Source organism: Sylvia atricapilla, chromosome 18 (genome assembly GCF_009819655.1).
Source record: "Sylvia atricapilla isolate bSylAtr1 chromosome 18, bSylAtr1.pri, whole genome shotgun sequence".
In the NCBI taxonomy this organism is placed as follows: domain Eukaryota; kingdom Metazoa; phylum Chordata; class Aves; order Passeriformes; family Sylviidae; genus Sylvia; species Sylvia atricapilla.
In genome coordinates this window covers 8,591,987-8,610,807 of record NC_089157.1, presented here as the reverse complement: position 1 = coordinate 8,610,807, position 18,821 = coordinate 8,591,987, and the positions used below count along the sequence as shown (strand labels likewise).

The 18,821-nt window shown below is 57.4% G+C and overlaps 1 protein-coding gene across 7 annotated transcripts in view; it reads right to left on the bottom strand.

Moving 5' to 3' along the window:
* The window catches only part of BAIAP2 (BAR/IMD domain containing adaptor protein 2), a 38,532-nt gene that overhangs the window by 18,640 nt on the left and 1,071 nt on the right, over positions 1-18,821 (bottom strand). For all 7 annotated transcript variants that reach the window (XM_066332317.1, XM_066332313.1, XM_066332311.1 and 4 more), the window contains exons 2-6: positions 12,729-12,804; positions 10,818-10,904; positions 3,233-3,294; positions 2,898-2,969; positions 2,493-2,630 (exon numbers count right to left, since the gene is read on the bottom strand). In XM_066332317.1, the coding sequence (XP_066188414.1) occupies positions 2,493-2,630; positions 2,898-2,969; positions 3,233-3,294; positions 10,818-10,904; positions 12,729-12,804 (435 nt within the window). The remainder of the gene's footprint in view (positions 1-2,492; positions 2,631-2,897; positions 2,970-3,232; positions 3,295-10,817; positions 10,905-12,728; positions 12,805-18,821) is intronic.

Genomic DNA, 18,821 nt, shown 5'->3' with positions numbered 1-18,821 from the left:
CCACAAGTGGTGAAGAGGCAGAGAGGAGCAGTTCTGCTTCCTGGAGCATTAAATATGAAGGAAGATGATGACAGAGCATCAGACTTCTGGCTGGCAGCTGCCCCAGCAGCTTCACGGGATGAGCCTTCAGCAGAGCAAGATGTTACTGCTGCCTCCAAGGAGGTGACACTTCCATCAACAGCAGCTTCTCCCACGAGGAGAGAAGGAACCAGCCATAGCCCATTAGGAGACTCCAGCCAGCCCTGGCTGATGGGTCTGTGGTCCCCAGGCTCCAGCCTGGTGCAGCTGTCAGCATCCCAAAACCATCCCCAGGTGCCTGAGCAGCTCCGAGGAGACCACCAGAGGTTTGGCAAGTGGCCACAAGGGTGGCTTTGGGCCAGCTCAACAAACCAGCCTCTGCCTGTGGCTCTGCTTTAACCAGGCTGAGGAAAGGAAAGCCCCACAAAGCTCTGCAGATGCTCCTGATGCGCTCAAACCTAGTTTCACCTCCCCAAAGCCCATTTTCAGCTCCCCAAACCCATTTTCACCTCCTCAAAGCCCAACACAAGGCTCTCTCCTCAGCACCAACACCCACACACTTCCACTTGCTGTAGTCCCCCCTCTCTCCAATGCTCAGGCAGAGGTAAAACAGCATCGAGGGTGGCCCCAAATACTTTTTTTTCTGCTGAGGAAACACCAGCTCTGCAGTCAGCAGAGAAGAGAGGGGAAGTGCCCTCTTGGCTGCGTTCAGCAATTTTAACTCTGTGTTTAGATCTAAGGCAAAGCAAACCCCCACCGAGTGCAGCAGAGCAGTCACAGAATCACAGAATATTCTGAGCTGGAAGGGTCTCATAGCTCTGTAAGCTCAAAAGCCATCAGAAGGCTTTTTCGGAGATAAGCACTTCCTAAATACTTACTGCTGCAAGATTAAAGGGAATGAGCGTCTGATCCTGTTTCCCTGCCCGGAGAGCTGTGCTAACAGGGCTGCCCCATCCCCGCCACATCACAGCGGGAGGCTCAGCCCACCCTGCAGCCCAGCTGCGATGGATTCCCTCCTCCTCCCAGCCCTGTGGGATGGGGATCCCAGCCCCGGGGTTTGGCAGGACACGGCTGGCTCTGGCAGCAATTCCCTTCTGTTGTCCCTGTCAGCAGCTCTGGCAGGTGGGGAGGGAACTGAGGTTTGATCCTCGTGTCCCCCCACGCTGGGCTCGGGGCCTGGCAGGGCTTTTCTCGCTCAGCAGGAATCGCAAAGCTGGGACTTGTGGAGACACCACGCTCAGAGGAGTGGTTTCAGCTGCTCAGCTCTGAGGACACAGCAGAGCCCCTGCCACAACGGGCTGGACACGGAGGAGTGTGCTGGCACCTCCCAGCCCTGCTCCAGCACCTTCCAGTTCTCATCCATCACCTCCCAGCCCCACTCTGGCTGTGCCACCTCAGCACCTCCCAGAGCTCTGGCTCCACACGGGACCCACAGGCCAAGCCACAGCGGATGACGGTGGCTGCATCCTTCTCCTTCTGATTCACACCACCATTTCCCAAATTTCAGTGCAGTTAAGGGTGTCACTTCCCCAGCACAAGCCTCGCTGCAACTCTCTGCTGGAGACTAAATGCCACTAAACGCCATCAAATTCACCCCCATGAGCAAAGTACCACCAGTGTTCAGGTCTCCTTCAGCAGACCCAGATCTCTGACATGTGAAGAAACAGACCCTGGCCCCAACATAACACACACACCCCTGTCTTGGAGACAAGACTAAATAATTCCTGGCTTCAGGAACTCATCTTCCCCTTTCCAAGCATCACTTGTGCCATTGTTCCATGGCCGCAGCTCCTGCAGCAGCACTTGACTGTCAGCCAGGGCACGTGGGTGCATCAGTGACCCCTGAAGGTTTGGCTGGATCAGCCATGCTCGGGGCAAAGCTCACAGAGAAGTCTGCAGAGTGCAGAGCACACAAACCCCTGCTGTGGACCCATCGGTGACCCGAGTGCCACAGCCCCCCAGCACTGCCAGGACGTGCTCTGGATGCTCCTCAGTGAGACCCAGCCCTGCCTCCCCCTCTGTGGGGAGTTCTGACTGCCCCCGTGCCCACCCCCGGGAAGGACCCCGGCCCACAGACATCACACCCACACGGTGACACACCCACACGGTGACACACGGCTCTGATTCACCACAGCCACATCGGGGAAGAGGCACACAAAATCCACCAGCAAACACCCTCTCAGGGACAATGGATCAGGCACGGCAGGAAATCATGATCTCTGTGGGCCACTCGTGAAGGCAAAGGGAGCAGTGGATGCAGCAGGGTCAGGCAGCAGCTCCAGTCCCACTCTGTGCTGTGCCATGGGAAAAACCCGTTCCCAGCGCTGGCTGCCACCTCCTGCCCACACCTCCAAACCCACCGGCTCCCCTTTCTCTAAAGAGAGCAGCAAATCCTTCCCCAGGGGTTTGCCACAGCCTGGCCACCCGCACTGGGCAGCACCAATCCCCCTCGTGTCCCCGGGCCAGGCTCTTACCTGCAGCTCCTTGTCTGAGTATTTCTGCGGGTTCTTGCTGCCCTGGCTCTTCTTGCGAAGTTTCTTCAGCTCTGCCTGGCACTTGTCAAGGGAGTCCCCCTTGCTCCTCTGCTCTGTCTGGTATTTCTTCAGCGCAGCCTGGATGCCACAGGAGAAAGGTCTGAGCCTTGGCTGCAGCTCCTGCTGCCAAGGGGTGACAGGAACAAGCGGAGCCCCCAGGAAATTCCAGTGGGATTCCCAAGACCCAGAGAGCAAACAGGAGACAACTCTGTCCTGTGTGTGGTGACATGGGTGACACCAGGGACAGGAGCTGGGGCAGGATGTGATGTCCCCCAGCAGGGAGCAGCTGATGGGGGGACACCCAGGGACCCCCAAGGCTGTGCCAGACTCACACACAGAACTCACACTCAGGTACCGGGAGTCCAGCTCCACCTTCTGCTCCAGCTGCGTCAGGAGCTCGTTGTGGAAGGACTTGAGCTGCAGGGAGAAAGGAAACGCTCAGTGCTTGGGGAGGGCTGGCAGAGCCTGCCTGGGGAGCAGCAGGGAGGGCACAGGAGCAGGGCTGCACAGGCTGAGAGCAGCGAGGGACAGACAGAGAGGGCCCAGCAGGGCTGAGGAGGATGCCCAAGCAATGCAGACCCTTTGGAGCTTAGCAAATCCATGTCAGAGGGGCCGGTGTCATCTGGACAGGGCACAGAAGAGCATTTCCCACTGACAGAGATGCTGGGCTGGGCACTCACCATCTCCTCCAGCTGGTTCTGGATCTGCCTGTGCACCTCTGCCATCTGGAAGAGCACATCCCCTGCGGAGACAGGACAGGGAGGGTTTGAGGCACCGAGCTCAGGGGATCCCACGGGGCTGGGGCAGGCAGCACCTGCTGGCAAGGAGGGGTCCCCAGCCAGACCCTGGAGTCCCCCCCGTGCCCACCTCTGGGGAGCTGCAGGGAGCTCACCTGAGACACTCAGACAAACCTTGAGAGGCAGGAAGGGGAACAAGGACGAGCAACAGCAGGACCCCAACAGCAGGGACAGCCCTTGTTCCCCAGGCCCAGCACAGGGACAGACACAGCCCTGGCACTCAGTGCAGGTCACAGGACAAAGCCCTGGGATCCCCACTGCAGCCAAGGAATCCCAGCTCTGTTCTGCCACTTCCTTTAATTTTTCTTTTCCAATGCAGGGCTGCAGCCCCACCCCCAGTGCTGTTCCTGGAGGAAGGGCTGTGTCCTGGCTCAGCAGAAGCCCCAGCGTGGCTGGAGCCAGACACACACACGGGAGCATCTTTTAGGAAGGGAGCCAGCACTAAGAGCCCTGACTCTGGATCAGAGTGAGCCTTGGGGACAGCCCAGCTCTGTCAGCTCTTTTCAGGGCTGAGTTTTGGAAGCTTTCCCTTCCAGCACGGCAGGTTGTAGCTTCCCCAGAGGCTCCCAACCTCTGTGGAGCTGTTTGCAAATGGAAGCCAGCATCTCACTGGGGCAAGGAGTGGGACCCTGCCCCAGCCTGTCCCCCCACGTCCCTGGGGCCACGTGCCAGCTGAGTGCCAACACTCCCTGGACACAGCTGACCAGGAACAACCTGCCTCAACATTGCTTTGCTCTCCTGGCTGGAGCAATTCGTACTTTGCACCACGCACCGCATCTCAAACCCTTCTGCAAACACTAAAATCTGATCCCTTGGCAGGCACAGGGCTCTCTCTGCAGTGACAGAACCGGCTGTGGCACCGGCTGCTGGCAGTGCCACCGTCCCTCTGTGCCCCCTGAGGGAGCAGCAATGCCCAGGGCGTCCCAAAAAGCGAGAGGTGACCAGATGGCAGAGCTGCAGCTCTGCTCCTTCCCCACGAGGAAATGGTGCTGGGATTTCCAGCGGGTTCTGCAGGTGCTGAGGCGAGAGCAGCCCTCCCAGCCTGTCACCACACACCTCTGCAGTGTCACACGTGAGCAGGGAGGTCCAGGCAAGGGGCCACCACCACCACAGGAGCGCCAGGAAATCGCTGCTGCTCGGGCTGTGACAGCTCAATGGTGGGAAGTGCCTGAATTCCCACTGCGAGGAGGCCCTGGCGTCACTCTGAGGTGGCTTTGTCAGGGGGTGGCAGTGCAAGGGTGGCTCTCTCATCATTCCCAAAGTTTGCACCAGCCCCTGTCCCTCTCCCTTCCCGTTTGGCTGCAGTGGAAATCCTGGGAGCACTGGCATGGGGCTGGCCAGGGACTCTGGCCACCATCACAGAGCTCCTGAGCCACCCAGAAATAATCCCATGTCCCCAAATCCAGCCCTGGGTACCCCTGCTTTGGGACAAGAGGGCTCTGCCCCCCTCCCACATTCCTCTGGCAGGGAATTGGCTCATTCCCAGCAGCGGGGTGGCTCGTGGTGCTCTCTCAGCACTGATATCCATCGTTTGGGTTTGACTTTCTCCTGCACCAGCCCCTGCCAAAGCCAGCAGGGCACGGAGCCTTTCCCACAGCACAGCCTCGCTGTGTCCCAGCCTGTGTGGGGACTCTGCTGTCCCCCCTGAGCCCAGCACCACGAGGTGGCAGGAGGGCAGCTGGACACCTGCCCAGAGCCTCTCTGTCCCCAACTGTCCCCAAAGGAACCAGCCCCAGGCTCCCCACGGCCACTGCCACCACGGGCAGCCCAGCTGGGCAGGATTTGAACTAAATCCCCTAAAAGCAACAGCAGCAGGGTGTGAATTGCCCCAGAACATCTCAGCCACCCCAACAGCTGCTTCCCCAAAACCTACAGAGCGCGTGAGACTGTCCCAAACATCTCACCCCAAACCCAACCCAGAGCTGCAGAGGGGAAGTTAAACTGTGACTGAGGGATACCACGGAAACTGCAAAGCCTAAATAGTCCAAATTTTATGTCCAAATTCGACAGGAAAAGAACCTGTGGCACTGAGGCAGGGGGTACCACCATGAAATTCTGCGGGGAGCACCCCAGGGAGGTGGGTGGCAGGGCTGGGACAGGCACAGGGCACACGCCCTGGCAGCAGCACGGCCGCCCACGCCGGCAGCGCTTTGCAGCAGCTGCCAGAGGGATTTGTAAAGCAAACAGCTGAACTCTCACCGAGCAGCAGGACAGGACAGCAGGTCACCGTGTGTGCCAAAACACACATCCTCCAGGTGAGGAACCCCCCGGTGCAGCACCTCAGCTACCCCCGGAGGCACCAAGGGAGCCGGGGAAGGGCAGGAGGCAGAGCCGGGGGCTCTCTCCTCTGCTCTCCTCCCCGCGGGATGCCGAGCGCACGGCGAGGAGGAGCTGCTGCTGCCGAAGTGACTCACAGTATCGTTCTGGGAGAAGAACTATAGCAGCTATTGTGGGCCCTTCCCTTCCACACCCAGCCCACAACAGGCGAACAGGTTGTTCCACATCCCTGCTGGCACCCCGGGAGCCAGCTGCCCCTCCAGAAGGTGAGGCGGTGGGAACCCAGCTCTCCAGGGTTTGCTTTGGAGTTGTCAGACACTCGAGGTTATTTTTTGACCCTCCCTCTACAGCAGGATATGGGCCATTTGTAATAAAAATACCGACTAGGCATTACCCGAGGAGGCAAAACACGTTTGGTGCTTGTGCAGGGCTGCAGCAGCCCAGGCTGTCCTGCAAGGACAGGAGATGCTGGCCAGGGACCACCTCCCTCCAGCAGCACCGTGGCTGCCCCAGCTCCTGGGATCAAGATTTAGGCACATCCCCTAAAAACCAGGCAGCAATAACCCTGCTCACACAACACCGATGCAGCCAAACTTAAGGCAAACCCAGTGTAGGTAGAGGTGACACTTGGGGGGACTTGTGTCAGCGGCTGGGCTCCGTGGTCTTGAGGGCTTTTCCAGCCTGAACAACGCCACTGGAAACTTCTGCAATCTTTTTTTTGCTGTTCCCTGCCAGCAGCACAACCCGGGCCAGAGGCAGCCCAGAGCAGGGAGCGCTCCCAGGCTCTGCCTCCACGAGTGACAGCTGGGGAGATCCGTGTGCAGTGGGAAGGAGACGAGTGTGGGGAAACAATCAGCTCCTCCACGCTGACTCATCCCTTTCCTCTCCACAAGGGTTTCACTTCTGCCAGCCCCAGAGGACGGGGAGATGTGCTGATAACTCATCAGCCACTCAGCGCTGCTCCAGCCCTGCCTGGCACAGCTTAAGGCATTTGTTAGCTGTTTGTTAAGGGACCAGGTAAAGAGAAAAGCAGAAGCTTCCCAAGGCACCCTGGTTTGGGTTCCCAGGTCCTGGTAACCGGCTCCTTCAGCCCGGGCAGTTGGCCCTGAGCCTTTCAATCAGACACTGGGATGTTCTGTGCCCCCCACAGCCCCCCTGGATGGGGGCCAGCCCTGCATCTGTACCAGGATGCACAGCCCAGTGAGTTCCCAGTGCTGTGGCAGGAGCTATACTGGTGGCACTGGTTAATTAAACACGCTGACGTTGCCCAGCCTGGCCCCACGGGATCCCATCAAACACTTCCAGGACGTGAAAGTGGCCACAGACCCGGCCAAAAATCCCTCCTCAAACCTGCCCAGAGCTGAGGGATGACAGAGAGCAGCTCATGGACACACACAGCATCCCTCCACAGCCCCAGAAGGAGGGAGCATCCCCGCAGGATCCCTCCCAGGCACAGAGCAGGTGGGGAACCCTGGAAGCTGTCACCATCACCAGGGGAGGTGAGACCCAGACGTTCCACACATCTGCCACACGTTGGGAGCCCCAGCCAGGCCACATGGTCCTCACAGATGCTCATTTACAGCCCTCCACCGCCTCGTACCAACCGCAGGTGGGTGAGAACGAGCCTTGGTCTGCTCTCCACGGCAAGGCTGGAGGCAGCACAAGGCTTTGAAAGGATGGTCTTGTGTTTCTGCACCCTCGACAAGCCCAATTCCTGCAGCTTCTTTTTCCTCCCCCAGAACAAAGAAGTCACCCCCAAGGTGTTAAGTGCGTCGTTAAGGCCAAATTTAAAGGATCACCAAAAAGCTCTCTGGCTCCCAGCCAGGAGCTCACCTCCCCAGCGGGGACACTGGAATATTCCCTGGAGCTGTGTGTCACCCTGGGCACGGCTGGGACTGGCTCCCAGTGGACACCAGCAGCTCTGTTGGTCCCCGACCCCCCCGGGGGCTCCAGGGGCACCTGTGGGATCACATCCACATCCTCACCTCCAGCACCGCAGGAAGCACCGACCCAAACCAGCCACCAATCCAATGAACAGATTAATGCCCGTTCCCAGAGGATCTGGTGTAGGACAAAGGCTCTGAAACACCGGGACAGACCCCGGAGCTGCAGGGATAAAGAGCCTGAACTCAGGGATGCCCCTGGATCCCTGGAAGTGCCCAAGGCCAGCCTGGACAGGGCTTGGAGCCACCTGGGGCAGTGGAAGGTGTCCCTGCCCATGGCAAGGGTGGAACTGGATGAGCTGTAAAACCTCATCCAAACCATGAAGGTGCCACGTCCCGGTTTTATTGTGGGAATGAAAAGCCATTGTGTGCCAGGGGCTCCTTTCAGCTCAACAATGGTTGAGTAATTACTGCCTGCGCTGCCCTTTCACAGCCTGGTGTGTCACCCAGAGCAGCTCCACTCAGCCAAAGAGGCCTCCCAGAATCAAATGCTGAGCAAAATCCACCTCCAGCCCCGCGGGTGCTGCCCAGCCCCAGCGTCCCGGGGGAAAGGTCTCCAGCTCCACTCACCAGCAGAAGAAAATCCCTTTCCATGACTTTATCGTGGCCTAGTTTTCAAGAAGGACAGAAGAAACGACATTTTGAGCAGCATCCAAGGGACTCAGGCAGGAGCTGGACAAGGGCCAAAGTCACCTGAGGACTCATGCATGAGGCTGGAGCTTCTTGGAAGGGGCTACAAACCTTCCCTGGTCAGGCACAGGCTCCTCACACCAGCTTCTCTTCCCTAAAACCCCTGCCACAACCACCCAGGGGCTGAGGAACAGCCCGAGGAGATTCTCAAGGGCAGCTGTGGGCACAGAGCAGATCCCAAATGCCAGAGCAGGGAACTGCACAGAGCAAAGCCGCTCCTGCTGCTGTGGGGCAGTGACAGCTCAGAGCTTAGGAACAGCCCAAAGCTCGGCAGTGGGGCTCAGACAGGCCCCAGCAGACACCTGCACCTGCAAACTCAGCCCCCAGAGCCGATTAGAGCTCAAGTGCATTATTATTGTTATTATCGCCCCTTTTTCCTTTCCCACGCGGGATTATCCCGTCTACACACAGCTCCTCAAATCTCATGGGGAATTTGGAAAAAAATGCACAGTGCTAAGCAGCCCAACGGGCAGCCAGGAGCTGAGGCCAGAGCAGTGCTCCAGAGGGCTCTGTGCCCCACGGGACACCAGGAAAGCAGCCAGGGTACAAAAGAGAAGGTTCTGGAGGGAAAACAATTCTCTCGTGTTTTTGTCCCAACATTGAGCTTGCAATCCTGACCAGAGCATCCCATCTTGAAGCAGCTTTCCCTATAAACTCATGGAAGAAAATCCCGCTCAGGGAGGGAGCTGGGGGTACAACATTGATGGAAGCAGCAATTGAGAGAATTCCTGTTTACTGTTCTAAAATGAATTCCCCATCCCTGGCAGTGTCCAAGGCCAGGTTGGATGAGGCTTGGAGCACCCTGGGATGGTGGAAGATGTCCCTGCCCATGGCTGGGGTGCCACTGGATGGGTTTTAGGGTCCCCTACATCCCAATCCAGTGTGGGATCCTATAAAGTAACCCCGAGCCCCTTTGGGGCACTCTCAGCATTCCCAGCCCAGGGAGCAATAAGGCAAAGGTGTTCCCAGGAAAAGCTGCACCTTTGGCGAGCACAGCCCCGAGCCAGAACAGCTCCCAGCCCCTGTTGACACATCTGCTGGGAGGGGGCTGTGTCCCAGCTGTTATCAACTCCACTGAGCTGCAGCCAGAAATTTTATCTCAACTTTCTCCTGCCCAGAGCAGCTGCCACAGCAAATATCAGCAGGATCAGCAGAGCACGAGGCTGAGGAGCCCCGGAGCTGCCAGGAGCCTCCCTGGGATGTGTCCACAGCAGGAGGGGAAAGGAGCAGTGATTTGGAAACCTTTTAAATCCCAAAAGACTGGAGCCACACACGGGGAGACGACACCAAGGACATCAAAGCCTTGTCCTTGGGTGAGGAGCCAGGGCCAGAAGTGCCCAAAGCCAGGTTTGCAGCGTGAGCAGAGCTGGGGTGTCCCTCAGCCCCGGAGAGGCAGCAGCAGCTCCCTGCAGGCTCCGCACAGCCCTCGGCACACAGGGCTCTTTGTTTTATTTATTAAACAGAAGCAGATTGCTCCAGGCAGCTTTAATCCACGACTCGGTTTCCATAGACACTTGGTGCTTTCCCAGCACAATTCCGAGGCAGCAGCAGCAGCGCTGGGGGGAGCGGGGCTTGACACCAAATCCAGAGCCCAGGGGCTGCTCCTCGACTCCTCCAGCCTTTAGAGTCGTTTCAGCTCAACCTCTCTGTTAATTGCCTGCCCCGGAGAGACGCTTTAATGAGCACTTTGCCATCGCAGCAGAGCCGGAGCTGCGGGAGGGATGGAGGGGGAGGAGGAGGAGGAATGGTTCACCTGGGACTGCACAGACACCAGACCACGGCCCTTCTCACTCCATGAAAACCTTACCAAGGTGCAGCATCCCAGAGGGAGAGTCACCTCCAACCATGGGGAGATGGGATGGTCACCTTAAACCATGGGGGAGCTGGGATTGTCACCTCAAACCATGGGGGGAGCTGGGATTGTCACCTCAAACCATGGGGGTGTGCTGAGAGAGTCACCTTAAACCATGAGAGGAATTGGGATTGTCACCTCAAACCATGGGGGGAGCTGGGATTCTCACCTCAAGCCACGGCTGTGAGGAGGGAGGACACAGGAGGATGTCTGGGCAATAGGGGGACTGGAAAAAAGCAGCTCCCAAAGGATTTGCTGGGGAAATAAGTGTGAGAAAGGGAAAGGAGCAGCCAGCGTCACAGCCCGTGACGTCTGCCATCGATTGGGCAAACACCAGTCCCTGGCAGTGGCACAGGGAGGCTCCAGCAGGGCACAACTCCAGCCCCAGCAGCACTGGGTGGCCTCCAACCTGCCCCTTCCCCTCAGAGGTCCCCGATGGGCAGCTCAGCCCCAGCTCCAGGGCCAAAACACGCTGATTCTCCTTCGCCAAGTGAGAAAAAACCAGCACAAAGCTGCTCTCCAGGAACACCCCGAGCCAAAGCCCTGACACTGAGAGCATCAGGGGGTTTTCCAGACTGCAGTGACAGTAACCACAGAGACCAGGCAGGATCAGCTCCACACTGAGCTCGCCCTCCCCAAGGATCTGTCTCATCCCTGAGCTGGGAATCTGCAACTCCATCTTAGCAGCAAAAAACTGGGGACTCACCCAATTCTTTTGATCCTTGGCTTTCACTGGCCAGCTCTCCCATCTTCACCAGAGCATCAAAGTACCCTTTTGCTGCGTAGGTCATGCCTAAAAAGCACCAAAAAAACAACGGAGGTTATGTTCTCCTTAGTGGCTGTTGGAACTTCTGGGGCACTGAGGAGATGCTAGACACTAAAATAGGTATTACCTCAAAGGGCTGAACCCCACGGGGAGGGCCCACACAACAAACAGAGGAAAGGAGGCTGGAGCAGCGAGATTACAGGGTAATTTAGGCTTAGAAAAGGTACGTGCAGGACCGTGGTGGTTTTCATGGCAGTGCAAGCATCAGGCTGCTAACGCTGCTCAGAGAAATCACTGCGGAATAATTGAATATCACAGACTTTCATTACAGCTCAGCCCTGTTTGTTGACATTCCAGCTACACACTTGACTCTAATCAGATAAGCAGGGGGTTTCCTCTAATCACAGAACACGCTGTACAGCCCCAGCCTTCCAACGCTGCCTCTGCTCTGCCTCCTGGGCCCTGCACTTCCTCCAGCTGCCCCCCAGCTCGGAAGGATGACCCAAGCCAAGGTAAAAAATGACAGGAAGGTCCTTGGCTGCGCAGCGTTTTCACAGCAGGGATGTGGGAACAGCACAACCCCAGTGATCACATTGGTTATCCCCAGTGCCACGGCTGGTGGCACAGGAACAGCCTGGGATAAACAGATCCATCTCCCAGGTCATTAAAGCTGAGTTATCAGGTGAATATTTCAGAAGAATAAATTAAAAAAAAAAAAAACAAAACACAGTCCCAAAGGTAAGCAGCTCTTCTCCCTGTCACACCCCTCCTCTGCTCCCTTCCCTGCTGCCAGCAGGGAACAGCACCCCCAAACCATGAAGCCCACTCCACTGGCATCCCCAGGAATTTCTGGGAAAGCTGCAGCTCCTGAGGGTGCCCTGTGCCCCTTCCATGGGGATCAGAGTCCACAGCCCCAGGGCTGTGGAGCGGGCTGGACGGGCACTGCCCCGTCACGGCTGGCTGAGCCATTAAATCCCAGTTCAAACCAGTGCCCAGCGCTGGCAGGACGCTGCGTCCGGGGCACCTGGGAACAGGGGGAGGGCTTGGAATTCCTCATGGAAACAGCCGGGAGCCTCGCTTGACTTGTGGGAAAGGAAATGTGCTGCAGGCACAGGAGCAGGAGCAGCGATCCTTCCCCAAGGTCGGGACACAAACCCCGGCACTTCAGAACAGGAGACACCAAAGTGGCTGAAGAGGATGACAGACTCTCCCCCAAGGGCATTTCTCACTGAGATTATTCAAAACTAAAATCCAGAGGACACACGTGCAGCAGGTCTGAAGAGGCTCCTCCCTGGAAAAACACAGCTCTGGGTTGAGCAAAGCTTAAACCTCCTTAACACTCAGCTGAGGAGGGCCCAGGCAGTGCAAAAAGCCAGTTTAAGTCAAAACAGCCCGTTTTGGGGTTTAATCAATTCCTAGCTTCCTTTTGATCACTTAAATCTACACCTCCCTAATGGCTCCCCAAAGGATCCTGCATTCCCAATCAAGAGCTGCCATCAAGACTTTTAGGCTTTTTCCCTTCCCTTCATTCTTCTGGGCAATTTAAACATTTCAATAACACCTCTTTAAACAAAGCTTCAAATCTCAATTCTCAATATTTTAAACAAACATTTAAAGATGAACTATCTGGAGATGTGTTTTATTATCCTGCTGCCTCCCAACATTTTCCCCCTGGAGTCCCTCCCACATCCATGGCCTTGCACATCCCAACCTGGTCCAAGAGCCATCCTGCCAGTTCCTTCCCCACGGGAACAAGGAACTTTTCAACAAAACCCCAAAGATTTTCACCAAAACCCAACGTTTTCCCAGCTTTCCCCCCCTCCCCAGCCTGGCAGCCCCAATGTCACTTACTTGCTAAGGCTTTTTCATAGGTCTTCCCCATAGAAATGAAATTCCTGAGGCTGGGGTTGAACTGCTCCATGATGGTCTAAAGGGAACAGAACATTGCTGGGATTAGCAGGGATGGTGGGCAGTGGAGTGAACAGCTCCGTGCTCAACTCTGTGCGGGTAAACACAAAAAGAGAGCCAAAAAAAAAAAAAAAAAAAAAAGTCCCTCCCAGCTCCCTGGAAGATGTCCCAAGATCCCCCCTCATCCCACAACTGAGGAAGACCAAGGCGGGCTTGAGCACCACCAGGGCCAAGAACGAGGGGGTTCTGCAGTGCCCCAGCATGAGATGCCTCCCCAGGAGTGGAAAGTGAACGCCCCAGCCAGAAAATTACCAGATATGGCAAAAATAACGATAATACTGTATTATGTACAACTGTGAGTGGCTGTTAGGGGCAGCAGCAGCCCTCAGACCAACCAGGGAGGTGACCCAAGACCCGGGGGATGGTGGCAGGTGATGTCCCTCTCCTGGGATGGCCACGGAGAGCAGCACCAGCCCAGCACAGACAACCAGAACAAAGAGCAGAATTCCAAAGGTGCAGGCTGCAGTGAGGCAGAGCAGAGCCTGCAGCACCCCCTGAGCTGTGCCAGGAGCCACACGTGGGTCCCTCAGCCCGGGGGGCACTGCCCACCTGCCCACAGGGTGGGGTGGCCGTGGGCAGAGCTGCCTGAGCTCTCCCTGCCTCGCTCCAAGGCCCTCGGTTAAGATGGGGGAAGGAATAATCGGATCAGGGAGGAGAAGAAGAAGGGCTCTTTGTGTGCTTGGCCCTGCAGCCACAGCCCTCACCCTGACACCAACCCCAGCCCAGCCCTGGGAGAGGCACAGCCTCCTTCCCCTGCTGGGGATCCTCGGGATGGAGTCCAGCCCCAGAGCTGGTCCCCATCCCCTGCCCCGCCTTGGGGACACTTTCCCACCGAGGTGCCACCAGAAAATGGAGCTCAGAGCCTGACTGGCCCTGAGGAGGGATGCACCACGGGCATTCCTGCTGGGAACAAGGCTCTGCACCCCCAGGCTGCTGGCAGAGTCCCATCCCGGGCAGGGGAGGGAAGACAGGCAGACACTTACGGGGAATAAGCTGATTAAGCATCTGTCACCTCAAATGAGGCTGCCCGAACACTATAAAGCTTATTTTCTGCCTGAGGCATTTTTATCCCAGTTCCTGCTGCCCGGCCCTTGAGTCTGACAGCTGAATTTTCTCCACACGTGTGCAAGGCTCAGCCAGAGCCTTCTTGGCTCCAGACTGCCCTTTTTGGGTTCCTCTGGGCAGGTCCCTGTGAAGGGGCACCTGTCAGAGGGGTGGCATCGCCCCAGTGCTGGTATTTCAGGAGAAATCCCGTTAATCCTTCCAGGACGGCTGCAGTGTCCCCAAAGCCTGTCCCCAGCAGCTCCCAGGTCCTCACAGCACCAGCCACAACTGCAAAGGGCAGAAGATGATTGACGAGGCTAATGAGGAGCTGCCCCGCTAATTAAGGCAGCAGGCCAACAACACAGGGCCCTGGGAGCTGTTTTGGGGCAGCTCAGAGCACTTTGGTGGATGTGCTCAGCGTGAGAGGAGAAAATGAACCTGTAGCAACAAGCCAGGTGATCTCCAACGTGTAGGAGAGAATTGCACCGGAGTTAATTACCACTGGAGAGGATTGCTCCATCCTGCCCACATCACGCTGAACTCCAGTCCAAAATCTACCTGGGTCATCCCACAGAGCAGCCAGAGGTGTGGGATCACTGCCCAGGGCAGGGACAGGGACAATTCCTCCTGCTCATGGCAGGGACAGGCACATCCCCACTTCTGGCAGAGCCCCAGCCACAGGCTCGACCAAACTCAAGCTCAGCCTGAGCACTCTGAGGCTGAACAATATTTAAGCAGCAGCAATGTTGGCAGGATTTCTGCAGGGAGGAGATTTTTTCGGCGGTTTGCAGGTTCAGAGCAGTGTTTGTGTACGTGGAGGTGCACGGGGATATGTAAATAGTGTGATTTTCTCAGCAGTGCCCGTGTAAACACATCGTCCTGAGCACGAAACCCAGGGAATTAATGATGGAACAGGATCCCCAGACAAAGCATCCTCCAAAATTCAGCCCATCTTGTCCAAACAAGAGGGAATCAAAGCACAACCCAGCCTTGGCACCGCTCAGGGCAGGTCCTGCTCCCCACTGATCCACAAGCAACGTTTTAAAGCAACAAATAATAGAGATAAAAGCCCCCAAAGGGTCTCATGGAGCGGCTGAAGGAGCGGGAAGGTGACTCTGTGCTGGCCAAATAAAATTCAGCAACCCCCCAGGAGGAAGTTTGCTGAAAGTGAATGTTTTTCAAACATTGTCTGGAGCCTCCAACAAAAACAGCCTGGCAGGATGAGAGCGGTGAAAAGGGCTCCTCACCCCGGAGATAAAAATAGCCTTTTCCAAGCCTTCCTCTCACTCCCAGGGTGGGAAGGGAAGGTGGCTCCAGAGCCTTCACACCGCCCTCCAGGTGAGAGCCCCAGACCTGCCAAGGAGAAATGGTGGGAAATGAACAGGTCTGTGCCATGGAACGGCTCAGCAGCATCACCCCTCACAGCCAGGGACGTGCTGGAGCTGCTCCCCAGGCAACAGAGGCTTCATCCCCCTCCATGGGCGGGATCAGGGGCTGTGGCAGGGCTGTCCCACACAGGAGAGGTGAATCCAGGTTTGCAGGACACCAACAGCAAAGCAAATATTCAGTAACACTGCGGCAATGAAGGCAAATCTCATTCACCCCCCCTGATTTTGCCCCCTCAGCAGCACCCACAAGTTGTTTGCCTTCCATGGGCAGCCTGGGCAGGGTTCAGAAAAACACAGACACAAAACCTGGCAGCCAAGGGTTGAAAGGGCTTTGCTTTGTTCCACTGCGCTGAATTCCCTGGGTAATACCACTCAGCTCTCCGGGATTGGCACGGCTTCATTCAGCTGCCAAAAATCAAACTAATGCAAAGCACAAGGTCTCCAGGACACAGCCCTGCTCTCTTTGGTGGGGGAAGAGGCAACAGAAACAAGGTCCCTTTTCTCCTCTGAGCACACTCCAGCTACAGCCAGGATGCTCCAAACCTATAAATTAGCCCACAACGAAGAGTTTAGAATCATGGAAAAGAATAAAATATCCTCAGCTGGAAGGAGCCTGCAAGGAAGAATCATGGAAGTCCAGCTCCTAAATCCTAAATTTAAGTCCTACTCAAGCTGGAAGTGGACGTGGCTTAGGCTTCTCCTGCTCAGGCAAATCCTGCACAACAGCTGAAGGGCAACATCCCTGGAAGGGCCCAAAACCCCCATGGATGTGGCACCTGGGGACATGGCTTAGTGGCCTCGGTAGTGCTGAGGGAATGGTTGGATCTGATGGTCCCAGAGGGCTTTTCCAGCCTTCCTAAGGATTTTGTGGCTCCCTGCAGGACTGACAGTGCACAGGGACCTGGGCCAGCCATGGGTGATCATGACAAGCAGGACAGAGGGGCAGCACCAGGGGACTCTCCACTGTCACTGTCACACTGCAGAAGCAGCTCAGCTCTAAGGAAGTTTTGTGTCTAAATGGGTCAGCCCTGCTCCAGGAGCACCTTCATCATTTTGCTATCAATATTTAATGCCCACCAAAGCCCAGTGCTGCCTCCTCCATCACAGCTCGTCCTGCCCAGCGCCATCAGGAACAGCCCTGGGGGTTTCAAGAGCCAAGTTTCTGTCAGGAAAGAGCCCAGCCGGTAAAATCAGGGAAAAATCCAGTCCCCATCTAAAGGCATTTAGTTTCTCCTGACTGTCATGCCAGAGGACAAGAGGGTCCAAGTCTTGGGGCAAGAGCTCTGAACATCTGTGTGAGGGTCTGGGGTTGAAGAGAACTGGGGTGAGGATCTACATGGGGCACAGAGCACCCCAGCACTCTGGCAGCACTCTTCAGTACCCACCAGTGGCCACCCCTGCAAGGCAGGGCCATCCTCAGGTCCTCGGGGTTGGGATCTCCACTGAGGAGCCACAAGGGTCCCCCAGTCCCCTCCCCAGAGATGTGGCACCGAGGGGCTGAGCCCCAGGCTGTGTCCAGAGGAGCCGAGAGCAGCTCTGTGCCCTGCCCTGCAACACGAGCAGCACCAATGAAACCTTAACCAGGAGCAGGCTCAGCACGGCAGAGCAGCGAGGGCAGAGCCTGCAGCCCGGGGAGCAGCAGGACCCTGGGGTGGGACAGCACCTACTGCTCCCCAACACCTGGGAACACGCGTGTCTGCCGCTGTCCCCTCTCCAGGGAGGCCAGGAATGCTCCCCCAGCCTGACAGGGGATGGAGCAGCATTCCCAGAGCCGAGCCCACCACGGAGCCTTGGGAGCACGGGTCCCTGGGGTGCTCAGAGCCCCCGGGGTGCAGCCCACAGATCTCCCAGGGCTTGGGCTGCAGGGAGCCTCAAGGCATGGAGCAGAGACAGCAGGGAGCACAGGACATGGAATTTGGGGTGCCACAGGCCGGCTCCTTCATCCTCTGCCACACGCATCATCCCTCCGGTGCCAAACACACCAAACCAGCCTCGGTTTCCTCGCTGAACCGCTGGAGGAGGAATCGCTCCCATCCCTCTGGACAGAAGGAGGAGAGGCTCTGCTACCACAGTAACACCGAGCACCGCTGATGGGGCGCAAACGACCCTCAGGAATTCTGTCCACGTTTCTGCACCACAATTCAGCTCCGAGTTCGGGGTGTTGTTAAGCAAACACCTCTTTTCAAACGCCGAGCTACTCGCACACCACTGCAAACCCATCTTCCCGCATGAAAAAAAAAAATGCCTTTAAAATGAAATGGAGGTTGGGCTGTAAACGGCAATAATCTCATCTGGCAGGAGGAGACAGATCTGTCTTCGGGGGAAGGAAGAATTGCCAGTCCCTGCTTTCTGCAAAAAGACAATCGTGAGCAGGGAGGAAGCTGCCCGCGCTCGGAGCCCAGCCCCGGGGCTCACGGCACAGCCCGGCCCGGCAGCTGCCGCTACTCCGGGGTCCTGCCAGTGAATCAGCACCGGCAAAGGTGGGATTACGTTGGCGGAAGGTGCCAGCAGCCTCCGTCTCCCTCTGTAATTACTCCCCGCGTGTAGGCAGCTGCCTGTAGTGGCAGCATCGGCTCGGGGGCGGCTGACAGCTCCTCCACCAGCTCATTAGCACAGTCACTCCGAGGGTGAGCGCTGCTTCTGGAAAACCATGACAATGGGCTCCCCGAGCCCAGCGCCTCGGGAAAGCCTGTGCCGGCCGTGGGGAGCTCTGCTCCAGCTCCAGCCGCTGCCAAACCCGCCCGGACCGCGGCCAGGGCAGGAGGCAAAGCCGGGCTCAGCCACCCACCCTGGCCCGGGGCTCGGTGGCATTGTCCCCGTCCTGGGGGTTTGTCTCCTCCTGCCCATGGCAGCTCCTGCACAGGCCAAAAACAAATCACCCAGGTAACGGGAACTGAAGCACTAGGACTGGTTTTGGATTCAGACTCCAAAGCTTAAGGAGATCCAGAAGACCTCAGTCCCGCTGTCCCGCTGGGCTCAGGGGTGGCTGAAGTCCTCAAGGGAACAGGGACACGCCAGGTTCTTGCAGGCACCACGTGCCACACATCTCCAGAAGCCAGGAAAAGCATCGCTGGCTTCAGAGGAGCCTCTGCTCAGCACAGGGAACACAACCAGAGCCGGGACCATCCTCCTCCGGCTCCCAGCACCGACACGCTGATTTCGGGTGAGCCCATGAGAGCCTCACCAGTTCCATCTTCTCATTCCCTGCCTCTGGCTGCTCCCACTGGCATCCCAAGGAACTGAGGTGTTCACTAACTGATGGAGGCCTCCCAGGCCACCTCTGGCTGCCGGGGCCAAGGCATCCCCTGCCCTTGGGTCAGCCGGGTGCTGATGGAGCCCGGCCCGGGCCGAGGGCTCTGCTCTGGTCACACCAGGGAAGAACCGGGCCAGCACTGGGCCCTGAGCCCGGGTTTCTCGGGAGGATGGGCCGGCACCAAGTGCCCTGCACGCTGCTCTCCTCCAGGGCCGTGCCCGGGGAGACGGTGACCCGCTCCCCAAACCCGTCATTAGCCCCGTGCTTCGAGGACTACACACCTCAAACAAC